General features: G+C 43.2%; 1 protein-coding gene across 1 annotated transcript in view; it reads left to right on the plus strand.

Annotated features, from left to right (window-relative positions):
- LOC147463195 (protein YIP4b-like) overlaps nucleotides 1-19,059 on the plus strand; it is a 65,755-nt gene extending 46,696 nt beyond the window's left edge. Inside the window, exons 2-3 of the mRNA XM_086487704.1 lie at nucleotides 18,309-18,383; nucleotides 18,553-19,059. Coding sequence (XP_086343830.1) covers nucleotides 18,309-18,383; nucleotides 18,553-18,810 — 333 coding nt within the window. The 3' untranslated portion in view covers nucleotides 18,811-19,059. The remainder of the gene's footprint in view (nucleotides 1-18,308; nucleotides 18,384-18,552) is intronic.
- The last annotated feature ends 5,459 nt before the right edge of the window (nucleotides 19,060-24,518 follow it).

Raw genomic sequence — 24,518 nt, forward strand, 5'->3', positions numbered from 1 at the left:
AGAATACCATCGATCCTTGGAATCGAGAATTTGTTCTTGATGGTGATTTTATTGAGAGCTCTGTAATCAATACACATTCTCCAATATACGTCTCTCTTTAAAACCAACAACACCGGAGAGCAGTAGGGTGAAGTACTTGGCTAGATAAGACCCTTTTCTAGAAGGTCTTTCATTTGGTTTATAATCTCTTCATTCTGGGCTCGGCTAACATGGTAAGGTGGCCGGTTCGGTGGTGTGCTTCCACGTATCAGATCAATAGTGTGATCCTCGGGACGAGATGGTGACAACTCGCCTGGCTGGCCCTCAGAGAAGCAATCGGCATGAGTGTGGAGAAAATCTTGGCGTTCTCTATCAAGTTCAGACATGCTCGTTCTGTGTTCATCATTTAACTCTTTCAAGTAGATCGAGTAAACAAAGATTGGATTTCATTAATTTGGAAATTGCCGAAGCCGATACAATAGGGACGCACTTGCCCTTTAGTTTTACATCAAGTACAATTTTTTGGCCCTTTTCATTCGTCAAAGTTGCTTTATTTTCCCGATAATCGACCACGTCATTGTTCTTATGGTACCAAGGGATTCCTAGGAGGACGTCACCATCTTGCAAGGGCATTATGTAAAAGTCCTCGTGCCCCAAATACCCCTGACAATGCAACCGCAGTTTGCCAATGGACAGGTGTAATGGCTATGTCCCATCCGGGTGCCGCTAGAACTGCCTCTATTGGTGGTCCCATCCTATCAGGTGTAAGCTCGAGCTGCGCCACCAATTCGGGTGAAATGAAGTTGGCCTTGGCTCCTCCATCGAAGAAAATCAGGGCTTCTTGATCTTTCACTTTGCCCCAAGCTCGACAAAGTCCTGTACTTTCATCAATCAGGCTTGGGTCAGTACCCATACAATCTGGTACTAGTCCTGCTTTCATCTTGCCTTTTCTACCATGTTTCTCTCTTGCCCTTGAACTCTTTGGCCTGTCTTCAGTTTCTTCTTGTTGTGCCTTTTTGGGGCACTTTGCGTAGATGTGCCCATGTTCCCCGTAACCAAAACACTTCCCTTCTTTGATGTAATGGGCCTTCTCTTGCAGAGTGAGCCAGGGTTGTGTATCCTTATCTTTCTTTTCTTGGGAGCTCTTTCTCTTTCTACTTTCATTGTTAGAGGTCTGTTGGGTTCTCTGAGTCAAGATCTCATCAGTAGGGTAAGTCAAATTTCCCGAATGTATCACAAAACCCTGTTTCGCATGACCCATTAATTCTTGAATAGAATTCCACTTTTGTTCTAGGCAGTAGTCTCGGATCTCTGTAGGGAGTCCGCATCAAAACCGCCCAATGTGTTCCTTAAAAGAGACCTTCTTAAATGAAGAGTTGGTAGAAAAGAGTTCCAAATCTCTCGCAATAACAGTCCAAAGAATCTCCTTTGGTCATCTGAAGATGATTCCAAGCGGTTCGTATATCTCGTTCGTGCTCCCAAGTCAGCCAAGAAGAAATAAAGAGCCTTTTGAATCTCAACTATGGACTGGAGTTTCCTTTCTCAGAAGAAGAGTGGACCACCATGTTCGAGCATTTCCTTTGAAGAAAGATGTAGCCCTTCTAATCTTGAAGTACTCTGAGTAATGCCCTCCAGAGAAGGCTATGTCAAACCGCTGAATGAAGGCCAAAGCCCTCAGAGCATCTCGGAACCAAGGAAAGGATTGGAATTTAATCGACTGTCCACCTTCTTTGAATTCTTTTACTTTCTTGCTTTTGTCTTTAAGGAAGTCATATTGGTTGGCTTTATAAAAATGCTTCTTATTTGCATAAAACATATGGTTGTCGGAGACTGAACTGTCAGAGGATGACTCCTCTGTAGAATTGTCAGAAACTGGGCGAAATCTTACTTTTTTCTTGCCCTTTCCGAAGCTTTGCTTTTTGCTTCGCTTTTTGCCTTTTCTATCCTCCTCGCTCGAATCAAAAGAGCTAGAAGAACTGTCAGAAGCAGAAGAAGAAGAAGAAGAAGAACTGGGTAGTCCTGCAAATCGTACACGCTTCTTCTGCTTTCTTGCAGATGCAAAAGAAGATTGACGGCCCAAATAACCAGGGTAGTCAGTTGCAGCGGAATGAATGTTGTTTTTTCTCAAGATTAGTGACCTTTATTTGCTCAAGGTTCCTTTTTAGTTCTTAGGGAAGGAGAGAGCTTTCCGTCTTATGGAGTGCTATGATCACGAACAAAGTGAGTGGATATTGTGCGTGCAAGTGAATGAGACTGAGAGAAGGAGAGAAAAGAGATACGACACCCGAGAGGTTGTAAAACCTTCCTCCGAAGGCCCCACTCTTGTCGGCGAGAGTGGTCTAACTTTGATTGCACAAAGGTGTACAATGCGTATGCAATGGACTGATGCAATGGGGTCTATGTTGATGACGACGATGATGACTTTGGGGCTGAATTTGGTCTTCTTCTATCTGCTGTCCACAAAGGGGAAACTGTTGAGGTTCTGGGTGATCTTGGGGCTGATTCGTATGGCTGAAATTCTCTGTTTTTGTCGAGGGTTCTCGGCTGAAATAAAACGCTGATCATGCAGGTATCTGGCTGCGTTTTTAGGTGGTTGTCGCAGGCTGAAAACGCTGATGCTTTACAGGTTCTAGGGCTGCAAATCAGCGCTGAATTCTCTGCTGTAAATCCCTGTCAATGGCTGCGTTTTCCAAGGCTGAAGGGCTGAAGAAAATCGCTGGATTCTGCTGCTGATAGGCGATCCAAAAACGCTGGGGATTTGGGCTGCCTGAAGGGGAGAAAACGCCAGGACAAGAGCCTTTATGGCGATGGCTGAAGATTGGGAAAAATGCCAAGGGAGGGAGATGCAAAAACGCTAGATGGTCTGAGGGGGTACTGTTGAGAAGTTGCCTGTTGAGTGGGAAGCTCTTGCTCCCTCTTCTACCAGAAAGTGCTAACTTGGGTTTGCTTATATATTAACTTAGCAAAATTGCCCTACCTACTTTTGTTGGAAAGTCACTTAAAAATAATAAGTGAAAATAACCAAAAATAGGAAAATAGGCTAAATGCATTGGAAAATTCCCCTAACTGAACCTGATGGATTGTGAAGGGAATACTGATGATCATGCTGTGTGCAACCGGAGGATATGCATCTATGCTAAGTGACTAGGCATGCACGGTCTACGAATAGACTCACAAAAGTGCCAGATCACTGCTAATCTAAACTGACTGGACTGACGGGAACCCTGCTATGGTGTAGCTTGTCCACGGACACATAGGGTTGGGATGTGTCATGTGACATCAGTCCCCTTTTTGCGCTTTTTTTCTTGCTTATTGGATTGGTTGTTTGCGTCCAAAAGCCGACTGATCTGTGTCTGAACCACCTCTTGTAATTTTTGCTGTGTAAACATCCTCGGAGAAGGAGGTTTCTTGATTGCCGGTTTGATGGGTGGTTCTGTGGCTTTCTGCCTCTGGGTGTGCACTTCTGCGATGGATTGTTGAGACAAAAATTTTGCAAACTGCGGATCCTTCACAAATTTAATCATCTGCTTTGTGCACTCGTCAACCTGTTGTCGACGTTCCATCTCTTGAAGTTCGTACTGAGTAGGCCGAGGTGGCCCGTACTCTTTCTCTTTTAAGTCATTAAAATCTTCTTCGTGATCTCCTCCCGCATTAGCAGATGCAGAAGAAGTCGACTGATTCTTGTTGGAATTATAAGTGTCGCGAGAAAAGGATCGGATTTCTCGGTAGAAGAGAAATCGGCCGTGCTCTGATACCACTGTAACAAACTTGGATACCCCAAGTCAAGATTCTATCGCGACACAACAGAGATTCACTTTAAAACAGTTCACAAAAGACGACATGGCCCGACATAGTTCTGTGCTAAGAGGTATTGGCCCCAGAGACTGGCGCCCCTTTCGGTATTTCTTTTTTATATTAATCTGTGTGCAAAGTACAAGGAAGTCCTTGGGAACTCACACTCAGACTCTGCGTCTAGATGCTCTCAGTAATGAGGCCCAAAAGACCTTTTTATTGTTACAAGGGATGCCCAAAAGCAGAGCTCCAAAATCTCAAGCTCAAAAGCTCTTAAACTCAAAAGCAATTGTAATCCAAAAGCTTTGCTCAAAATCTGCCATCGTAAAAGCAGCCAGCACAAATTACGGAGAATCGTATGGACTGCCACGTCATTAGTCCAACTCAAATTGCAGAAACTGTACGGACTGCCTGTCAGCGTGATTTCCGACGGATTTTCTGCTACAGCATGTTGGCGCATTTCTCTGCGTGTCTGGGGCCTGCCACGTCACCAGTTTGTGACTTGGGTTTCTTTGGGAAGGCGACAAGAGCATGATGCTCAAGAACCTAGAGAATCCAAGGAGCGGAATGCTCAAGATACTTCAGAACCCAGAAAATATCCAAGAACATCAATCTAGAACCATAGCCAAGAAAACTCGTCTTTTTGGGAAGGATATGAAGGTCTTTAGACCTTAGAACACTCCGGTCAAGTTTGATACTTTTGACGGAAGGGAAGATGTTCGGAAAGCTACCGCTTTCATTCGATAGTTTGAAGTTGCCTTTGCAAACAGCAATTTCTGAAAAGTGTCGAAGGTGAGGCATGTGACGAAACACCTCAAGGGGATTGCAAGTACTTGGTAGTATACCAAAGCTGCACAAGGAACTTACAACAAGACTTGGATTCAATTCAAGGCTGAATTTTTTGACAATTTTTCTTTGGAGTAAGGCATCAAAGAAGATTGGGATCGTTTTGCCCAATAGGAGCACGAGCGAGTCACTGATTATGTGAACAGGCATTGGTTCACTCTTTCCAAGGTGGCTCCATTCTTGAACCTCTCTGAGGAAGAAAAGATGAAGAAATTCAACGAAGGACTTTTGCCCGAATTTTGTAGACGTATTTGCAAGATACTTTGTAGCAGATAGTGGAGTCAGCAATACAAGCGGAAAGTGTACACCTCAGTGTACATAGAATCTAATCCCCGCAGTGGGACGGGAACCATTGAACACAGAAACATCAAAATTTTGTTATCCCTCCTTGACGGATATGTGGCTATCCGAAGAAAGTTTGGAGTAAAGGAATTCAAACTGACTCCTGAGATTTTGAACAGAAGACCCTCGAACTTTAATTGAGAGGGCAGGTCTTTGATCATATTTAAATCTTTGAGGAACTCATAAACTGCGTATTGCTTTTATGCACGAGGTATATAAATGTGTCACCAGGACAATCACTCTCGAGGATTTATGAGAGTAGGATCAAGTTGGAACATTGTTCTATGAGATAAACTGGTTTGCTAACCATCCAAAAGGTCAATAATTGATCTGGTATCCGGTAGTTCTCCAACAAATTACCTGCTATTGCGGGTAGGACGGCAAAAAGGAAGGAACCATTCCGAGGTTTCAAGCAAAGTAAAAGCTTTCGCTAAGCTTGAAGCCTAAACCAATAATGGAAGCTATGGTAGTGCTTTTTGCACAGTGAATGAACACTCTCTTTATGATGGAAGGAACAAGCGACGACTACGGCCTGTGCTCGAGGAATCCAAGGATTGAAATCCTAGTTTATTTGATGAGTAGGTTTTGCTCTAAGATCGAGCCAAGGGATCGTCAAGTTGAGCGTCTTCGCTCTAAGGATCTTACGAAGGGGAGGTAATTTTCCAGGTTCAACTAAGAATTATGTACACCTTTGGGTACATGGATAACACAAGAAGATGCAGACCTATGCCAAGGTGGGTCATCTACCATTCAAAATTTTTTTCTGCTGAATGGAATGAGATGAACCAACTTCCTTTATACTCTCTTGGGCGCCTTTTTGCGTGCAAGGATATTCCGACACGAGAATCTCTATTTGAGATGTGTGCGGTAGAAGGAATTTGTGTTTCTCTACGGAGAAGAGGTTTTCCGATGGTCATTGATCATTGAGTACGCTATGTGCTTTTACCATTACAGTAGCAACTTTTGGTTGCGGTATATGTTTCTCCATGAGCAGGTCAAGTAGCATTTACACGTTGCTGGAATAAATTCGAACTATTATGTAAGAATTACATATGGGAGAACATCATTGAGATCTAAAGCGGGTTCTCCCTTAAGTGGGCCGAGTTTGAACTTATGTTCACATAATGGTCTCGCTAGAATTTTATCTGCCTAAGATTTTGCGAGCAGTGCTAGATGCTTGCTAAGTGAACAATTCTTGATGATTTCTGCAAGAAATAGACGCAAGTAGGCGTAAAGAAAACACTGTAGGTGGTGACAACCCGCTGGAGGAAAAACACGGAAAGATGTGCGGCAATGCACAAGGGATCTTTGGATAAGAACAATTGGCCTACCCAAAGCAAATGCCCGGAACAAGAAACTTCTTTAATGTGATCGCAGACTCTGTTTGTGAAAGAAAGACATCGAGATTAATGCTCTATGATTTGGGCATTCCCTATGTGGGAGGACACAAGAGGTTTAATACCCTTGGACTAACAATGCAGGATTACGCGCAAGGACATGTACCTAGATTGATTTCTAGGAGGATCATTCTTCTCGGGATTGAAAAGGTGGAATTGAGTTAACAGATTCTCGGATGAGGAAACTTCCGATCTGTTGGAAAGACGCGAATGACGAGTTCTTACATGGCTCGTAATTTTGATGATTGGTGAAGGATATCCTCGAGGTACTAATGGAATGACATGAACCGGTAAGGTAAGTATTGAATTATTGAATTTTTGTTTAATTTAATTTTTAAGTTCTCTTTTGAGAAAGGACTAGCTCAACTCACCATTAAGCAATATTTGGAATCTGTTCAGTTTCTCCTGGGCAATTCAATTGGATCTCTACAGTTGAGGACAACTGTTTATAAGTGAGAGGGATGTTGCTAAATTGGCTTTATCTGACAGAAAAATAATTCTAAATGAATCATTGGATTTATAAGTGAGAGGGTTTTCTCGCTTGGAACACTAGGAAAAATAATTCTAAATGAATTATTGAAATTTTAAGTGAGAGGGTTTTTCTCATTGGAGTCATCCGAGTACAGAGTATTCCTAGTGCATCATTCAAAGTAATGACGGGAGCATTGTGAACAGAAATATCTGTAAGGCCATCAGGAACGGGTACTTCTCATCACATCGGATGGGTGATAGGGAGCATCGGGAAGAAGTATCCGACCATCCTCGATTGGACATCTCTAATGTGTCATAGGATGGGTGACAGAGCACCGTGAAGGAGATTGTACCGTAAGTTCGGTAGGAAAGGACTAGGTGATGGGTATTCCTAATGCATCACAAGGTGGGTGACGGGTGCATCAGAAAGGGAATATCCATAGTCAAGAGGAAATTCTGAACTTTGTTAGAATTGTGCACAAGGAAGAGCAAGCACTTGAATGAAGATGGGTTCAGAGGAAACTTTGAGGAAAAAACGGATACTTTCTGAGAAAGCGGGTCTTTTCGGGAAAGCAGATGCTTCTCGGCGAGGAAGTCTATGTCTGCATTGCATCTGTGCATGTAATTGCATCCATGGACGCATGGGAAGTGCTGTGGAAGCACTGTTTTCAACTTATAAGGTTTTATTAAGTTTTTGGGCAGGTTCAGACCATTTTTAAAAGGTGACCGGCCGTCCACTTTATAAGTGGGCAGCCTATGATTAAATAAAGTAGCAAAAATCAGCAGCACATGGTTTCTCTCTTACTTCAGCGATTTCTCCCGCTCTCTTTTTGGCGCTCCATCCCCTCCCCTATCCTTGCCGGCAAGGTAGCCTCTATTCCTGCCGGCTGCCAGTAGCAATAAAAAGCAAAATCTCTCTCTCTCTCTCTCTCTCTCTCTCTCTCTCTCTCTGAAGCCCCAGAAATCCCAGTTCTGGCAGCAAGAGGTGGAGGAAAAAGCCAACGCTAGCTACAAGGAGATGGGCTGCAGATTCTCCGCCCCACAAACGATGCCGCCCATGATGCCTATGGCTGCCTCGCTTGTACCAGATGTCGCAAAGACCCAGTGCGCGAGTTCCATCGCGAAGAAGTATCTATAGAGAGAATTTCCATCGCGACAAGTTGCTGTTTTTCTCTGTTTTTCAGCCGAGAAACGTTGTAGACAGGGATGATTTACAAGAAGGAGCCCGAGAGCACACCTCTTTTGTGTGGGGTTGGAAGTGAGCATCCTTTGTGCAGAGATCTCTTCCGAGAAGATGCTTTTCAAGAACTGAGTTGCGTTTTGAGCGTCGAGACTTTGAAGGTAACGATTTTTATGTTATGATCTCTAAGTATTTGTTTGCCGGTGTACTTCCTCTTAGTGAGGGAGTAGGAGTAGAGGAAGGCATGAGCCTCTGTAGGAGAAACTGCTCTGAGGAACTACAACCAAATCAGCCCAAGGGTTTTGTACCCGAGTTTGTGATGTAGATCCACGGATCCAAGAGTGGTAGACTCTCGAGTTGAGGATCTGGAAGTTGTGATTTCCAAGGAAGGACTCCCGTCCGAGGAAAGCAGAGTTATTTTGCTGGAAGAGGACTCTGGAAACCGAGCCAAAAGAGAGGGTTGCAGGAATGCTATACCCTGAGTGTGGAAGGTGAGATCTAGAGGGGAGAACCTTGATTCTTGAGGATTTGGAATAAGAAACGGAATTTTGCCCTAGGAATAGGAAGCTGAGGCTTGCAGGAACCATCAAGTCTTATTCTAGAACGAATGTGGTAATATGTTCGGTTCAAGTGCTTGTATCGACTTCTCCTCAGTAATAAAGATACTATCACGAGGGGGGACCAACCCATCTTTTGGTCCCAGTACTGTGTCGATCTTCTTACTCTCTCTCTCTCTCTCTCTCTCTATCTATTTCTCTCTATATCCTCTGGCTTCAGTATTAAGTGATAAATTCTATTTATCCGAGTATATTCGATATTGCTATGCGCTCCCGTTTGTGACATCGGGAGATGTCTACAAGAGAGCCTTTTGGACGAGCTTCGGTTTGTATGAATTTTTGCTGATGCCTTTTGGCCTTACCAATGCTCTAGCAACTTTCAACTGAATGATGGATAGGATTTTCCAAGAGTATAGACCATTTCTTGGCACTTTCTTTGATGACATTATAGTCTTCTCCAAGGATTAAGCAAAACATAGACACCATTTGCTACAGGTCTTTCAGGCATTGCGAGATCACAAGTTAGTTATCAACGCCAAAAAGAGTGAATTTTTCTTACCGGAGATACACTTCTTGGGACAGATCGTCTTAGCAACAGGAGTACAGATGGACCCTGTGATTGGCTCGATTTGAAGAATGTTCATGGCTTCTTGGGCTTATGTTCTTACTACCGGCTGTTCACTCAAAGGTTTGCAGAGGTAGCTTCCCCTTTGCACATTTTGACACAGAAAGGAGTCCCTTTCTCGTGGGGACCCACATAGATGACTGCCTTTTGGACATTGAAAGAGAAATTGACTACTGGACCAGTATTGACTTTGCCGGATTTGCAAAAGTCATTCGAAGTGTATTGTGATGCTTGTGGTCGTAGTCTGGGTGCGGTCTTAATGCAAGAAGGCCATGTGATTGCCTATGAAAGCCGATTATTTTCAAGGCCAGAATTGACAACACAAATGTATGAGAAAGAGCTTTTGGCAGTGATCCATGCTCTTATTCAGTGGCGATATTACCTACTCAGAGCCGATTTTACGGTCTTCATTGATCATCAGAGTTTACGCTACTTCTTATCACAGAAGCAGCTTTCGGAAAAGCAGATGCGGTGGGCTAATATTTTGTCGCAGTTTCACTTCTAGATTGTCCATGTTCAGGGACAAAAGAACTTGGTGGCAGATGCTTTGTCTAGGAAGCCGCTAGTCTTGGCTATTTCCACGATTCATTATAGAAGCTTCGAGGACATGGTTGATCACTACGCCAGGGATGCTTTGTCTTGAAAGCCGCTAGTCTTGGCTATTTCCGTGATTCATTATAGAAGCTTCAAGTACATGGTTGATTAGTATGCCACAGATCACGATTTTTCGGATATATTCACTTGAATACAGAATGGGGAGGTAGTAGCGGGATATACCATACGGGATGGCTACTCGATGAAGAAAATGATGTTGCGCGTTACACAGATGTTAAGGGAAAAGGTTTTGATTGAGTGCCATTGTCCACCTTTTACAGGTCGCCGCGGCATTGACACCACCTTGAAAGGTGTAGAGCGTTACTTCTTTTGGCCGAGACTCAAGAAAGATGTGGACGACTTTGTACGCAATTGTTTATTATGTCAGAAGGTCAAGTTTGACAGGCATAAGGCACAAGGATTGTTACAGCCTTTAACCATTCCCACCCGCCCCTGGGAAAGTATTGCAATGGATTTTATTTTTGATCTCTGGAAGACACAGAGTGGGCATGATGGCATTTGGACTGTCATTGATAGATTTAGCAAGCAAGCTCACTTCATTCCAGTAAAGAAAATAGTCAAGCCGGATCATTTAGCGAGGCTGTGTATTGCACAGATTTTTAGACTACATGGCATGCCTGAGACAATAGTCTCTGACAGAGATTCCCGATTCACGAGTTTGTTTTGGAGGGCTGTTTGGAAGAACATTGGCACACGGTTACAGTTCTCGTCATCTTTCCACCCGCAGACAATCTAAGATTGCAATTTCAGTCGTACTGGATTTATTGAAGTCTTACATTTCTAATCAGAAGACTCAATGGGAATTTTTTTTTCCCTTGGTGAAATTTGCCGATTCACTCTTCGATGCGGAAGGCGCCATTTGAGATCATTGAAGGTGCTCCGAAGGTTCCACCCTTGCTTAGCACGAAAGATAAATTTTTTGAAGTCGACCAATATACGAGGGATTTGGACATTGCATTTGCCAAGGTCCGGGAGGCTTTAGCAAATCTCAGGAACGATACAAGAAGGCAACAGATCGATACCTTCACGATTTGAAATTAAAGGAAGACGATTGGGTGCTCTTACATTTTGAGAAGGCACACCTAAGAAAGAAAAAGAGAAAGGAGTGGCTGTTTCCAAAGCTTAGCATGAGGTATTATGGCCCTTTCCAGATAAAAGAAAAGATAAATGATGTCTTCTTTAGACTGAAGCTGCCCGATACTTGGAATATCAACAATGCATTTCATGTGAGTTAATTGAAGCCTTTTAAAGGCGATGTGTCCGATGATGGGGAGCCAGATGAGCAACCCGAAGTGGAGGAAAGCGAGGCGATACTCATTCCAAAACATATATTGGCACACAAAGGTGAAAGATAAAAGTTAAAGTGATCAGACGGTTCTTGGTTAAGTTCAAGAACTATCCTGCATTGGATGCGAAGTGGATGGAGGAGGACTTAGCAGATACTCCTTAGATTTTGGAACTTTACCTTGAAGCATTCGGTTTAGCATAGTCTACTCCGATAGAACCTCGACTTCAGTGAGGATGAATCTAGTGCAACGGGTTTGCACAAGAGGGGAGTCACTCTGTCCCTTTGTCAACGGATTACCCCGATTTTGAATAGAGTCACTGATGTCCCCTTTGGGATACTAAAGGGGTGAGTAGTATTCTGATGTATGATTTTATAAGTGGAATTCCCGAAAATGAAAATGATTGATTTGTACTTGACTTGTTTGAGTGCAGGAACTGAAAGATGGAATGATCATCATCATCTCATTCTCAATCGTATTGTCTGTTCATAGATAGAGAGTTCTTCTATATTAGTATACTTATCGGATTCATTTTGGAGCAGTCATTGCTCCCCATTGCATTCATCATCATCGATTTCACCTGTTATTTGCACACAACTAGCAAGTTCTATCAGACAACATTAATCTCATAAATCAATAATCATCTTCAAAAATTCCTGTTTCAAAGTTCTTCATTCACACACTTAATTCATACTGGACACAATGTTTCAATCATCTAGTCATCTCATCCGTCCAGAAGTCTTGATGCACCTAGATCCCTGTGTAGCCATCTCATCCCGTAGGAACTCTTGATGCGCTCACCACAACATCCAGTCATCTCATTCATATGGGAATCTTGATGCACTAGAATCATTCAACATATGTAATCATTTAGTCATTCAAATTCATCATTCTTATCTCGAATCGAAAGGATATCCGATTCATTCCTGAGCTGTCGGCGCTCTTGATCTCACCATCTGATCCTTGATTTCATCTACAAAATAGGCAAGGAGATGGCTCACCTTGTTGCAAAAGAGTGGATGTCCAGCTCCATGCTTCCCAATCATATAGAAGCAAGTTCCTCGCTTCTATTTCCGGTTATTTGTTCACAAACAACCAGATGTTCAGCACAACAAGATCTCTTTCAGTGTCCTTTTTAGTATCTGGTTCATCTTCTGGTCAACAGTTTTGTCCAACTCTTCCTGCGAGTAAAGCTTCCCCTTTTTTGCACTCGTCTGTCCTTTCAGTTGTCGTCTCGTCCTGAGAGGAGAATCAATGGCCTCACGCCATCTCGAGTGAATCTCATCAATCGGGTGATCCTTCACGTATTTCGCAAATCTCGGAGATTTGGAGTACTTGATCAACCTTTTCACACCACATCAACCTGCAGTGGACGCTTGTATTCTGCACTGGCAAACTTCTCCACCCAATTTTTTTTTGCCCAAGTCTTCATTCTGTTCTTCAGTTCCCGTGCCTGATTTCAATTGGGAGGTGTTATCTCTGTGAGATTCTCCACGAGAACCCATGTGTAATTTGGGATTCTTTATGGCTTTATGCCATGTAAGACAGTGATGCAGACGGGAGCACGCCCGATGCACGATGTACGAAGGTTGGGAGTGGCTAATAAGTCGAGGGTCGGGACATGAAGATTCTTTAATATCAGTATTAAATTCCAAAAAGTGCCCAAGCGCCCTGCCTGCTCTTTGATAGGACCGGTATGCTTTGAGAAAAGCACACGCCTGATGCTTTGATACCACTGTAACAAACTTGGACACCCCAAGTCTAGAATCTGTTGCAACACAAGAGAGAATCACTTAAAATACTTCACAACTTTAAAATCCCAGTTCAATTTGGTCGACACGGCCTGGCGTAGTTCCATGCCCAGAGAGATTGGCCCCAAAGATTGGCGTCCCTCTCGGTATTTCTTTTATATTAATCTTTGAGCAAAGTACAACTCCCGAAGGGTCCTCAACTCTTAGACTTTGCGTCCAGATATCCTCAAGAGTGAGGCCCTTAGGGCTCTTTTATTCTTACAAAGGGTTCCCAAAAGCAGAGCCCCAAAATCAGTTAAACTCAAAAGCAAAAGTTCCAAAAGCAATTGTTTCCAAAAATCTGCGGTAAAAGCAGTCAACATAATTTTCGAAAATCCGTACAGCCTGCCACGTCAGCAGCAGTCAATGCACAACGTGGAAATCCGTACTGTTTGCCACGTCAGCATGTCAATGCAAATCCCGATAATCGGTACTATTTGCCACGTCATTATCCGTACTGTCTAGTGCCATGTCATCAATCCGTCGTACAGTGTGCTGCCACGTCATCAGTTTGTGGCAGTAAACTCTCCAAGAGAGTCCAAAGCACTGAAGTTCCACTCTAATGTGTAGATCCAAGCAATTAACCTGTCCAAGAAGAGATCCAAGATCCTCTCTCTAAGTCCATGTAGATGCTTCCGTGTAAGCAAGTGATCTGATGTGTCGAGGTCAAGTGGTAAGTGCCTGTCCACCCAAGATGGTGGTGTCTTCTCTGGGAATGTCGTGATCCCATATGCCATGAGAATGGCCATATCTCGTGTGAACTCCTTTGATGAATGCATAGGGGTGTCCATAGCAAACCACAAGTCACCCTCTCTGGAGTGCGCAACCGCCGAATGATGGCTGGAATGAATGGATCTCCCAAGGATCATACGCCCGTAGATGATCAAGCCGAGGTCGAAGATACCGTGTACTGCAGCAGTCACTGAGAGACCACATGGAACACCATCGGATGGTGTCCTGGCAGGAGGTAACCTCATCCTCTGTAAAAAAAGCAAACCATGTGGCTGCTGTCCACCCAAAAACGCAACTGTGAGGTGATGAAAACGTTGCTGTCCAGTGATTTTCAGCCTGCTTGTATGCTCCCGGCAGGGTCCTGAGCGGTACAGAGGGTCTGGGGAGGGTGGGGAATCAAAGTAACAGCCTTTGATAGGCTGAAAACAGAGAAAACAGCAGGGTATAATGGCTAAAATCTGATGGAAATGAAGAGGCCCAAGACGGCAATGCCCCGGATGCATGGCGGGTTTGGTTGGGACAAGATCCAGTAAGTGAGAAGCCCATCGCTCCCCCTCTTCTGTAGAGGCCAACGCTTGCTGACTCGAGGTGATCGCCATGTGGGAGAGCAAAAACGCAGGTGGAGAGAAAAATCTCCGCGATGAAAACTTAGCATGTCTCATCGCTTGCCTGGCTGATGCAAAACGCTGGCTGATCCAGCCCTTGGGAGGAGAACTTGTTGCAGAAGGTGATGCACCAGGTCTCAAGACCATGAAAAGCTCGCTGCTGATACCATGTGAGAGTGCTCGTGTGTGGAAAAAGAGAGAGAGAGAGAGAGAGAGAGAGAGAGAGAGAGAGAGAGAGAGAGAGAGAGCGAGAGCACAAACCAAAACGCTCGAGTAGGGAAGAGGGGGCGATCAACTCCCCATGACTACTAGAACAAGAGACCCTCAATACAATGATCAGATGATAATGAAATGTGTACCCCCCTGGTCCCATATATATGAGTGCCAAAGGTGGGCGCCCAACTCAAGTGCGCGGCCGGCCCCAAGCTCGAGCGGTCGGACAAGGTAAAACCTATGCTATGGGTGGCCAGCCCGGAGACACTAGCCGTACAAGGAAGTGCCCTAGATTTGTGTGAAGCAGTAGTGGTGTAAATCTAACAGCACGTTCCAAGGACTCGGCAAGCTTTTAAGAAAATTTTGCCCCGAAGTTATATGCCTTGAGATATATTTCTTTGTATTGCAACTTTTGGCAGAGTGGGGTATTCTGAAATGCTTGCCATAGAAACCCTAGCAGAATACGACTTGAATTTTCTGGACATCTCACAACAGGTGTCTCTTCTCAAGGTGATACCCTTGGAGGTCCAGTGAGATTGCTATGTCTTGGGACTATTATCACAGCCATAGGGACATTGTCTATCCAATAGCTGATGGATCATGCTACAATCGGCTACGACCTTATGGAAGGAACCTAACCCTAATTGTTTTGTGCAGGTTTCAGGATGGAAAATCGGTCGCTTGAAAATCGATTTTTCGAGCTCGATTGATGTCGAGATTGCTTTCTAAGTTTGACTTCTGCTTGAGAACTTGTTTGGTGATCCTGTTTGGAATTTGTTTGAAATGGATGGTATGTGTTTTGAACCTGTCTTTGTGCCGATTTGAAATGTTTGACTCTGGTTTTAGTACCGGTTTCAATGCTTGGTGATTTACTCCCAGGTGGAGTCATGAGAAATGCTGTTTTGACGACGCAGATGGGATGTTTGGGGAGCGTTTCGTTGTATGCTTGAAATCCTCGGAACGACGCAGACGGGATGTTTGGGGAGCGTTTTCTTGTATGCTGGAAAACCTCCGAATGACGCTCACGGGATGTCTAGGGAGCGTTTGGTTGTATTGCTTGAACCTCCAAGTGATACAGGCCGCACGGTCTAGGGAGTGTTTGTTTGTTCCAGTCCTCTAAACTCATGGCCCGATGGCTGATCTGAAAACACTGAATTCTTATAAAATAAATCTTTAAAATGATTTATTAAAAAGTTTGACTAGGGCTAAGTTTCTGGGTGAAACTGTCGCACATTTGCTGATCTAGGAATCCAATCGACACGGGGAATGGCTCATTGGATTCCTCTAGCCTAAAACTACATGCACGTCATACCAGATGCCCACCGTACTGTAACGTCTGTCAAAACACTTGTACAATCCATTTATTAAAGAGGGTTCCAAAACTGGAAAACCTAATCTAATGGACTCGTCCGGACATGTAGGTTCTGTGAACAGGCTCACGAAATTGCCGGTACTAATCCTCCTAGAATTCTAGACACTTCTATATAGGGACAGGTGGCACACAGAGCCATGTGCACGTGATAGCTAGAATGAAAGAAGGTAGCCATTGGCCAACTTGTTAGTGCTTTGAGTAATCCCGCAAGGTTATACTTGTGAACCGTTCGAAATGTGGCAGCGTGGCTCGTTAGGACGACATGTGTAAGATAGGACGTTTGCATGTTTCGAGCTCTCTTTATATGAAGCCTTAACTGATATTTGTGGCGTGGTTTTGTACTCTTAGCTACATCTCAGGTATCTAGATTGAAGATTTTATGGTTGCGCAGCTGACTGATGTGATCTTGTTGCGTTAGGTTTTGACAGATTGTGATCCCCTATAGGAGTTTTGATATTTGTAGGCTTTAGACCCCTGTCATTAAGCAATGACGGACAACCCTTGTTTTTCCTTATCCTACGGAACCGGAGTATAGAGCTATGTTAGTTTTGAGGCACTTAAGCTCCATAGGAAGTTTGGCAGAGTTGAATCTCTGTGGATTGCGTGCCCATTATTGAGACGGTCAATGTCTGCATTACCATTACCAAAGACTCCATTGTTTCATGGTTATAAGGAAGCTTTGAGGTGCGACATCATTACTGACATGATTGGATCTGGCTGAAGATCTATGGTTGGAGGTTGCATTGGACAATGTATCAAACATTCCAACCAATTGGGGACTTCAGAGAGTTTTGGCATCATATATTTGGTTTCTCCCAGTTTGTTTTGCATCAGGTTCTGAAAAGGGTGTTAATTATTAAATGTTTCCATGGTTCCCCACAATAGGAGAGTTTTCAATTTTGTGCGGCTAGTTTGTGTCCTAGATTGGCCACCCACATGCATGCGAGTTTGTAGGGTTTTGTTCAGCTTCTTAGTTGCCATGCCATCGATATGGCTATTTTTAGTGTTTACAGCTGGCAGAGCAGACTGTAGGAATGCTGTATATTGCACCCGTTTTCATCACGACCCTGCACCTACTCTATGGCACTAATGGAGCTTGAGGAGGGATGCTCTAGTTGTTGTCTAAGCTATGCATGAAAAGGGTGTGACATTTTGTTGGGACAAGCAGTGTGCCACAAAGTGCTGACATGTCAAGCCACTTGTGATTGAAGACCCAGAGGGTAAGGACCCCTTGAGCCTAACCCTAGCCAACCTGCAGATTCCGGCCGAGGGGCCTAAACCCTAGCAGAAACAGGAGAAAAAGTCCTCACCAACTTACGAAATTTTGCCGAGTGGCCTAAACTTAATAAGGGGTTAGGATTTTTAATCCTAACCCAACCCAATTTATCGAACCCCGTCCATAAAAATCCTAACCCAACCCAATTTATCGAACCCCGTCCAATGGGGCCTAAAAATAAAGTAGACACACACACACACACACACACTCCCAACTTCTTAGAAGAGGATGATGTGGCAGGTGTACGGCCTTCCACGAATTGGGCTGAAGAGGGTGACATGGCAGCGCTGTATGGACAGCCATTTGGGGCGCATACTTTTGGACCCAGCGCTTTTAGACTCGATGCTTTTTATGTAAACTGCTTTTGGATGACCAAGGGCCTTTAAATTGGTTTTGTGGGCTCATTCTCTGGCATGCTACCGGCAGGAGATGCAAAGCAGAGCCACAGAGTTGTACCTTGTGAAGCAATATAAAGAAATACCAAAAGGGAGGCCATCGTTTGGGGCCGTTGCAGTCTGGGAGTGGAACTCCGCCACTCTGTCTCATGTAGATTCTTTCTCTCTCTTTTGGTTCAGTTGTTTTGAAGTGCTAAAAGTCTGTTTCAGTCTGTTCTTTTTCAGTTGGCATGTAGTGCTGTCCCGTTACACAGTGGCTTCAGGTTGAGCTGCCATTTCAATTGTATTTATTCTTTGTATGTGCCTTTATTAGTGCTAAGCTTCATTATGGTTGAGTCTAACCCTTAAAAGTTAGCACCAGCATCCAATTCACAATTACTCATATCAATAGGCTGGAAGGCTTATCCCTTTACAGCATGTACATCCTTCTTGTGTTCCTTAGCCAAGCACTCACTTTAGCATGACCTCTGTGAGAAGCTTCCTTGTAATCAAGGGTATATTATAGATCTGTGGACAGATTGGATCTGACAAAATTGTACACAATTGTGTGGAAGCAAGGGTTTAAAGAGCATGGAATCCTCGGGGTTCATTCTCTGTGATAGGGATTCTGTTGAAACTCACTTCATCCCCTTTAACCTTGACCGCATTGGGCCTTGTCATTTCTTACAGAAGTTTCTGTGTACTTGCCACCGAGAATCTAGATAGATTCTCATTTGGTTTTCTCTATATCCGCCTAGTCATTTTGTTATTGACTTAACCATTACATTGTCTTCATGCTCTATTTTGTTGTTTTAGCTTGTTATGCTGAGAATTGACAGGCTCTTGTGTATGGCAGTCCAAGGTGTTTGCAGTGGTTTTTGCTGTATTGGCCGCTGGAGCAGTTATTCTGACTTTGAACGTGCTTCTTCTGGTATGTATTCCTTGATCGCTTTTCCTGAGGGAAAATTAATTTCTGTTCTTGTTAAAGAAATAATAATTTCCTCTTCTGGTATTTATTCTTTGATCGCTTTTCCTCTGAGAGGGAAAAATAATTTCTGTTCTTGTTAAAGAAAACTTATTTCTGTTTGCACTTCATGCAGGGTGGACATATTATATTTTTCCAGAGCTTAAGCCTTTTGGGGTACTGTTTGTTTCCTTTAGACATTGGTGCCCTTATTTGCATGTTCAAAAGCCATTCCATAATCAATGGTGTTATCGTCCTCATAACGCTTGCGTGGAGTTCTTGGGCTGCCTATCCTTTTGTCAGTGCTGCAGTTTCACCAAACAGGAAAGCTTTGGCGGTTTACCCAGTATTTTTGCTGTATGTATCCATAGGCTTTTTCATCTTTGCTGTTTAAAAGCAGAAAAGACATGAAAGAGATGACGAGCTTCTGGAAACCTTGCCTTGAGCCTTCAGATTCAATTGCATGGGGTGCAATGCTTATAGGAAACTTCTCATATTTGGGACTGAGAACACTCAACACAAGCTTTTTGTATGGCTTGCTGTCATCATGTCAATATATAGCTTCTTAGCAACTTGACTTGAATGAGGATACACGAGGGATTGCGGTGCTTACTCTGTATTTAATTCCATTAGTTTTTCATGATCCATGTCCTTTTTGTAGTTTAGCTGGTCATAATTCATTCATTTTATTTTTTAGCCTCAGATTTGACGATAATTAGGATGGCTAAGTATTTTCCTGTGGCACCAAATTCTTTTGAGTGATTATCCCACATTGTGAGAAAGACCTAGCTTGGTTATTTAACCTGGTCTCATGCTGCTTTTGTTTGAAGGAGTTCTCTCAATATATGCTGCTAACAGATTTTTTTTTTTCCTTAGGTTTTCAAAAGGGCACTGTAGATGTGGCTTTTTTTCTTTTGATGTGCAAGCTTTGGTTATAAAATTTATGAGTGATGGAATTAAGGAGTTCTGTTATATTGGAAAGAAATTATGAAAAGGATTTAGAGAAATAGTAAATGCTTAAATGGAAATAACACCTTGAGAAGTTATAAGATTTTTGGTCAAAAGGCTTTGTTTGCAGTAGAGGAAAAGTTGTGCTGGCGTTAATATCATGTTGGAGTCCGTGTCCCTCACATTTTTCGGTTTTATACCAACCGTCAAATTATCGGCTGTGATTGGACCTCCTTGTAGCATTAATCCCTCCATGCTTCCAGATTCTAAAAAATTCCTTGATTTGTCTACTTTGCAAGTTCTCATGATAAACACCACACCCTTTAAAGGAGGCTCCTAGTATTTCTGTATTGCCTCTTTTCTGTATGTTTTTTTCATGTCCTCTCGAACCATCACATTATTGTGGGAAAAGAAGAATTTGTGAAAAAGATTGTGTAGTCCTGCTATGATTTTGAGGATGGAAAGATTCAATTTCCTTGTATGAGTGATCCCTCGCTTTCTAGGCTTGCGAAAATGGCCTTCTTAGCCACTTTGGAAAAAATGCACCAATTTTGAGGTGTTTCAAATATTGCCTGCACTTTTTGAGCACTCAGAACCAGGATGGGCAACAAATTGCTACAAGCTTAGGAGCGTGGCTTAGGTATCTTATTGGCTTTTCATGGGGTGTGCGCCAATGCTCGAAAAAAACCTACGTTTAGTGTAATCCCACCTACAAATTTTGAAATTTACCTTTAAAGGTGAGAAAACCCAAATTTTTGAAAAAATTAGTGTAATTCGCAGTAAAAACCTTAAAATGTTGTCGATTTACCTATGCTGTTTCACATATGTAGGTTTGCCAAGTTTTTGGAAAAAAGTTTTTTTCAAGCACTATGCAGCGCGTGCGCGCTCATCTCTAGGAGACACATGCACATGTGCTGTATATGTACTTGCAAAAAGTTGTAATTGGGCTTGTATGATTATGGAAAAACCATGGTGTGTGTGCGTGCCCGTGCGCGAGATTTCGAGAGAGAGCAAGAGGAAGGTTGGGGGGGGGGGATGCTTATCTTGTGTATATGCATTTGTAGATTATGTGCACAGGTAAGCATGATTATAAAGAAAACCACCATACATGTGTGTGCATGTACATGTGTATGACATATCACATGCAAGGATAAACCGAGAGAGAGAGAGAGAGAGAGAGAGAGAGAGAGAGAGAGAGAGGGAGACCCTGAGACAAAATATACTTTAGAAATCTTTAGAGATAGACTAGTGGCTACTCCTTTTGGTTTTTTTGTATGCAATGACAAGTGCATAATGGAGGTGGCCGTACATTGAACATTTCAGCAGAGAGCTTCCTTGTGGGGAACATGCCCGCAATTGTCACCCAAGAGCAAGGCACATGCCACCTTTTACGTCAGCTTCATAATTTCCAAAGAGTTCCATCACTGACAGAGGGGGGACCTCTCCTTAATAAAAAGAGCTTAATACATACTCCGAGCATGAAACACGTGCATGTGCATTTTAAACTTGGGGAAAAAAAATACCTACTGTTATTGAGGGCTTGTTCAGCCCCCCGCCCCCCAAGCCCCCCGGCACCCCATACTCGCAATGTTCGGGAAAAACTTTCATGCCACTAATCCTTCTCCTCCAATCAGTGTTCGGGAAAAATCATTTTTCCAAACATACAAAATTCCTTTATTTAAATTTGCCAAGAGGGAATTTCAGAAAATTAGGTTTATTTTTTTGGATTTTTACACTATTGTTCGCTATTTCGAAGTGGAATTTCTCCTTTTCCTCTTGACCTCAACCGGCATTTTTGAAATAAAAAACGGCACGATATTAAGGTGAGAGTTTTTCCCGAACACTTGCCTCCAATTTTACTTGATGATTTTGCAAACTAACCTAAATTTTTTGACATTGTTTACACTATTTTCTTGCAAAATCCGAGTCGAAAATTTCCTCGTCTCCCCTCTCCATCAGCTATCTTGAATTTCGGACCGGCTCAAGGCTAAGCTAAGAGAGACTTTTACCAAACACCTGGCTCAGAGTCAGCTTTATCAAAATGTAGTAGTAGGTGCTGAGTAAAATTCCTCTTCAATAGGAGTTTTTGACAGCTCTCTGAAAGAATGGTCTTCTAGCTCTTTTGCTTTCGTTTCCTCGTGCCCTACTGCTCATTGCGTCGAAATGGGATTGGCTCAGTGCTCCCATATCCCGGTTTGTAGCGTAATTTTCCGAGTTGCTAATGGAAAAATCCCAGCTATGCTATCATTGTACCTCAATTTTCAAAGGCAAGTTTTGGATGTATCAATTATAAACCTTGGTAAACACCTAGGATTTTAGTATATATTCCTGAAAAACAAGGCTGAAAAAGATGTTTCTTTTGCAGGATTGGATTGGTCTAACAGTGGTAAACAATGTGCTGTATGATCTAGTGCTCGGGAAAAGCGTGCCGCTTTGAAACTCAAAAATCCCGCCTAGACTTTGAGAAAAATGTGGAAAATTAGCTTAATTTTTGAAAATTTTCCTTTTGGAAAACTCTTGAAAAGGAATTGTGCAAGGTTCTGAAAATGATTTTTCCCGAGCACTAGCTCAGTATCTATACCACATGTTCATTGAGTCTAACATGTCTACTACCTCTTTAGGCTTGTGTGAAGAAGTAAGCATCATCATCGGGGCTTGCGAGAAAACATTTTTCCTAACCTAACCGAAGAAAATAAGGGCACGCTGAAAACTCTTCCGGTTTTGAGGTCAAAATTTGAAGCATTTGCACGAAAACTCGTGAAATTTTGCCGGTTTTCTTGAAGGCAAGCTCGGGATGTAGCAGGGATTTCGCAATTTTAGCCGGTTAAAAAATACTCAGTGTTTTGGGAACACTGATCATTATTACCTTCTCTTGTGTGTGTGTGTGTGTGTGTGTGAGAGAGAGAGAGAGAGAGAGAGAGAGAGAGAAGGGGGGGTGCAAGCATGCACAAGAAGATTGAGAAATTCTCTCATGTAGGAAAACGGAGTCTTTTTCAGTGTTTTTCATACAATGCATAACATCATGAGCTTCTGCTTGGGAGGCACCGCATACCTAGCTAGGTACGGTGGCCCCCCTCCCACTGGGCCGGCGGTCCCCTGCCCCCAATCGTACCTAGCTAGGTATGCCGTGCCTCTAGAGCAGAAGCTCATGATGTTGATGTAAGAGCTGGGTCGCACCCGGGCCAAGGGGGGTAGTGGGGGCAGGTCCTTGCACAGAGTCGCACCCAGAGCTCCAATTGTCGCAGAAAGGACCATCTCAACAGGGCCAACGTGCGTGCTGCGCTGTGATTGGCTCCCGAACTCCTGCATTCAAGGATAAAGAAAATCCTCCGTAACCCTCGTTTAATCCCTTACTTTTTCGAAGTGCTGGTGGGATTACTGGCATCGTTCGGATCTCATGCCAGCCTTTTCTGATTTCCTGTAAATAGGGAATATCATCCCCCTCCTAACCCTAAACTCCCCCCGAGTGCGACTCGGCCCTAAGTCACAATGTGGGAATTATTGTGAGAATTCCTCCAAAATTTCTTGTGATGCTATCAGGGCGGGAGTGGAGAAGCTTTCCAAGTGCAGCTTTTTGTTACATGTCCGGATTGATTCCCCCCATTTTCCTGTTGTTTTCAGGAGAGTGGCGTTCTTTTTTATTTTTGTTTGGGGGGTCCTAAGACGTACCCTACAAGGTTTACTCTTCTGCATCTATACATCTCACGGAAGCTTTAAAAAAATAATACTAAAATAAAAATAAAAATAAAACTTGAATTGATTATAAAGTGGGGAAATTGGAGGAAGTTGAGAAATTGGAGGAGGCCCTGTCCATTTAAAAGGCTAGCCATCCCTCCTTGCCACCACCTTGGGAGACTCTCTCTCTCTCTCTCTCTCTCTCTCTCACACACACACACACACACACACACAACCCCCCCCCCCCCCCCCCCCCCCCCCCCCCCCCCCCCCCCCCCCCCGATACCCTCTCCCCCCCTCTCTCCCTCCCCAAGGATTATATAGCTTAGATCGTTCCAAAAGCCTTACCACAAAGCTTACTGGCATTCTGTCCACCTTCAACTCTTGCAAGGTCCTCCTCCTCCTCCTCCATTCCCAACTCAAGCGTCCTCCACTATTGTACATCAACTTCTCAAAGCGTCATATGCGAGCATTATCCTTAATTATGCAACCCTCATCCCTTCTAGTTATATTCTCTCTTTTCTCTTGTTTCATCTCATTAGCCAAAATTATTTCACCTCACAATTCCTTTATTGCCCATTAATGATAACTCTCATTAACGAGAATTTTGATGTCGGTAATGACGAGCATCGAGCATTGATCTTTCCACACCCACACAATTGCTTCATTGCTAATTAAGTGGTCTATATCTTTTCTGTCACATCCCTACCATTATTTAAATGTGTGTCCACTAGGGAATCATCTCATTAGAAATCACTTTATACATGGTTACGTGGTGTATTTCTCTTGTTTCATCACATCCCTACCATTTAATTTGTATGCATGCATTCATCCAACCCCACTCTAACTTCTTTCTACACACTCATAAAGCAAGGAGAAAGCCAGCCTTGCAGGGAAAAGGTGGGTGGAATGCCAAACAACCTTAGTGAGAAGATTTTTGGAATGGCCTAGCCTATGCCATTTCATCGGCCAGAGAAGGTACATTGTCCACCACTCCATTCCTCGGTAAGACTGTTACAATATTACAGTTTAGAAACATTCTTCATTCAAGTTCACCTACAAAAACAATCTATTGAAATTGCAACAATTAGGTGTCATCTTTGTAAGAGCCATTTTATATTTCACAATGCTGGTTGAGTGCAAGCGCAAAAGGAGAAATCCCGCCCCAAAATAGAGAAAAATAGTGTAAAAAATAAAAAAAACACCTAATTATTTTAAATTTCCTCTTGGCAAATTCATGAAAAGGAGTTTTGTATGTTTGGGAAAATGGTTTTTCCCGAACACTGCTTTGCTAGGTTTGCTAAAGCGCATAGTCCTAGTTTCCTATCATGTTCCCTCTCTTGTCCATGCGTGGACACACATTATGAAGAGATGATTGGGAATGCACAACAAGGATTTACACATACAAGGTTGTCATAACCGAATGCCCCATACTTGCAATACTTTCAGTCCTTGACATTTTTGAAACCACAATAAAAA

Source organism: Adiantum capillus-veneris, chromosome 2 (assembly GCF_014529385.1).
Source record: "Adiantum capillus-veneris isolate H3 chromosome 2, ASM1452938v2, whole genome shotgun sequence".
In the NCBI taxonomy this organism is placed as follows: domain Eukaryota; kingdom Viridiplantae; phylum Streptophyta; class Polypodiopsida; order Polypodiales; family Pteridaceae; genus Adiantum; species Adiantum capillus-veneris.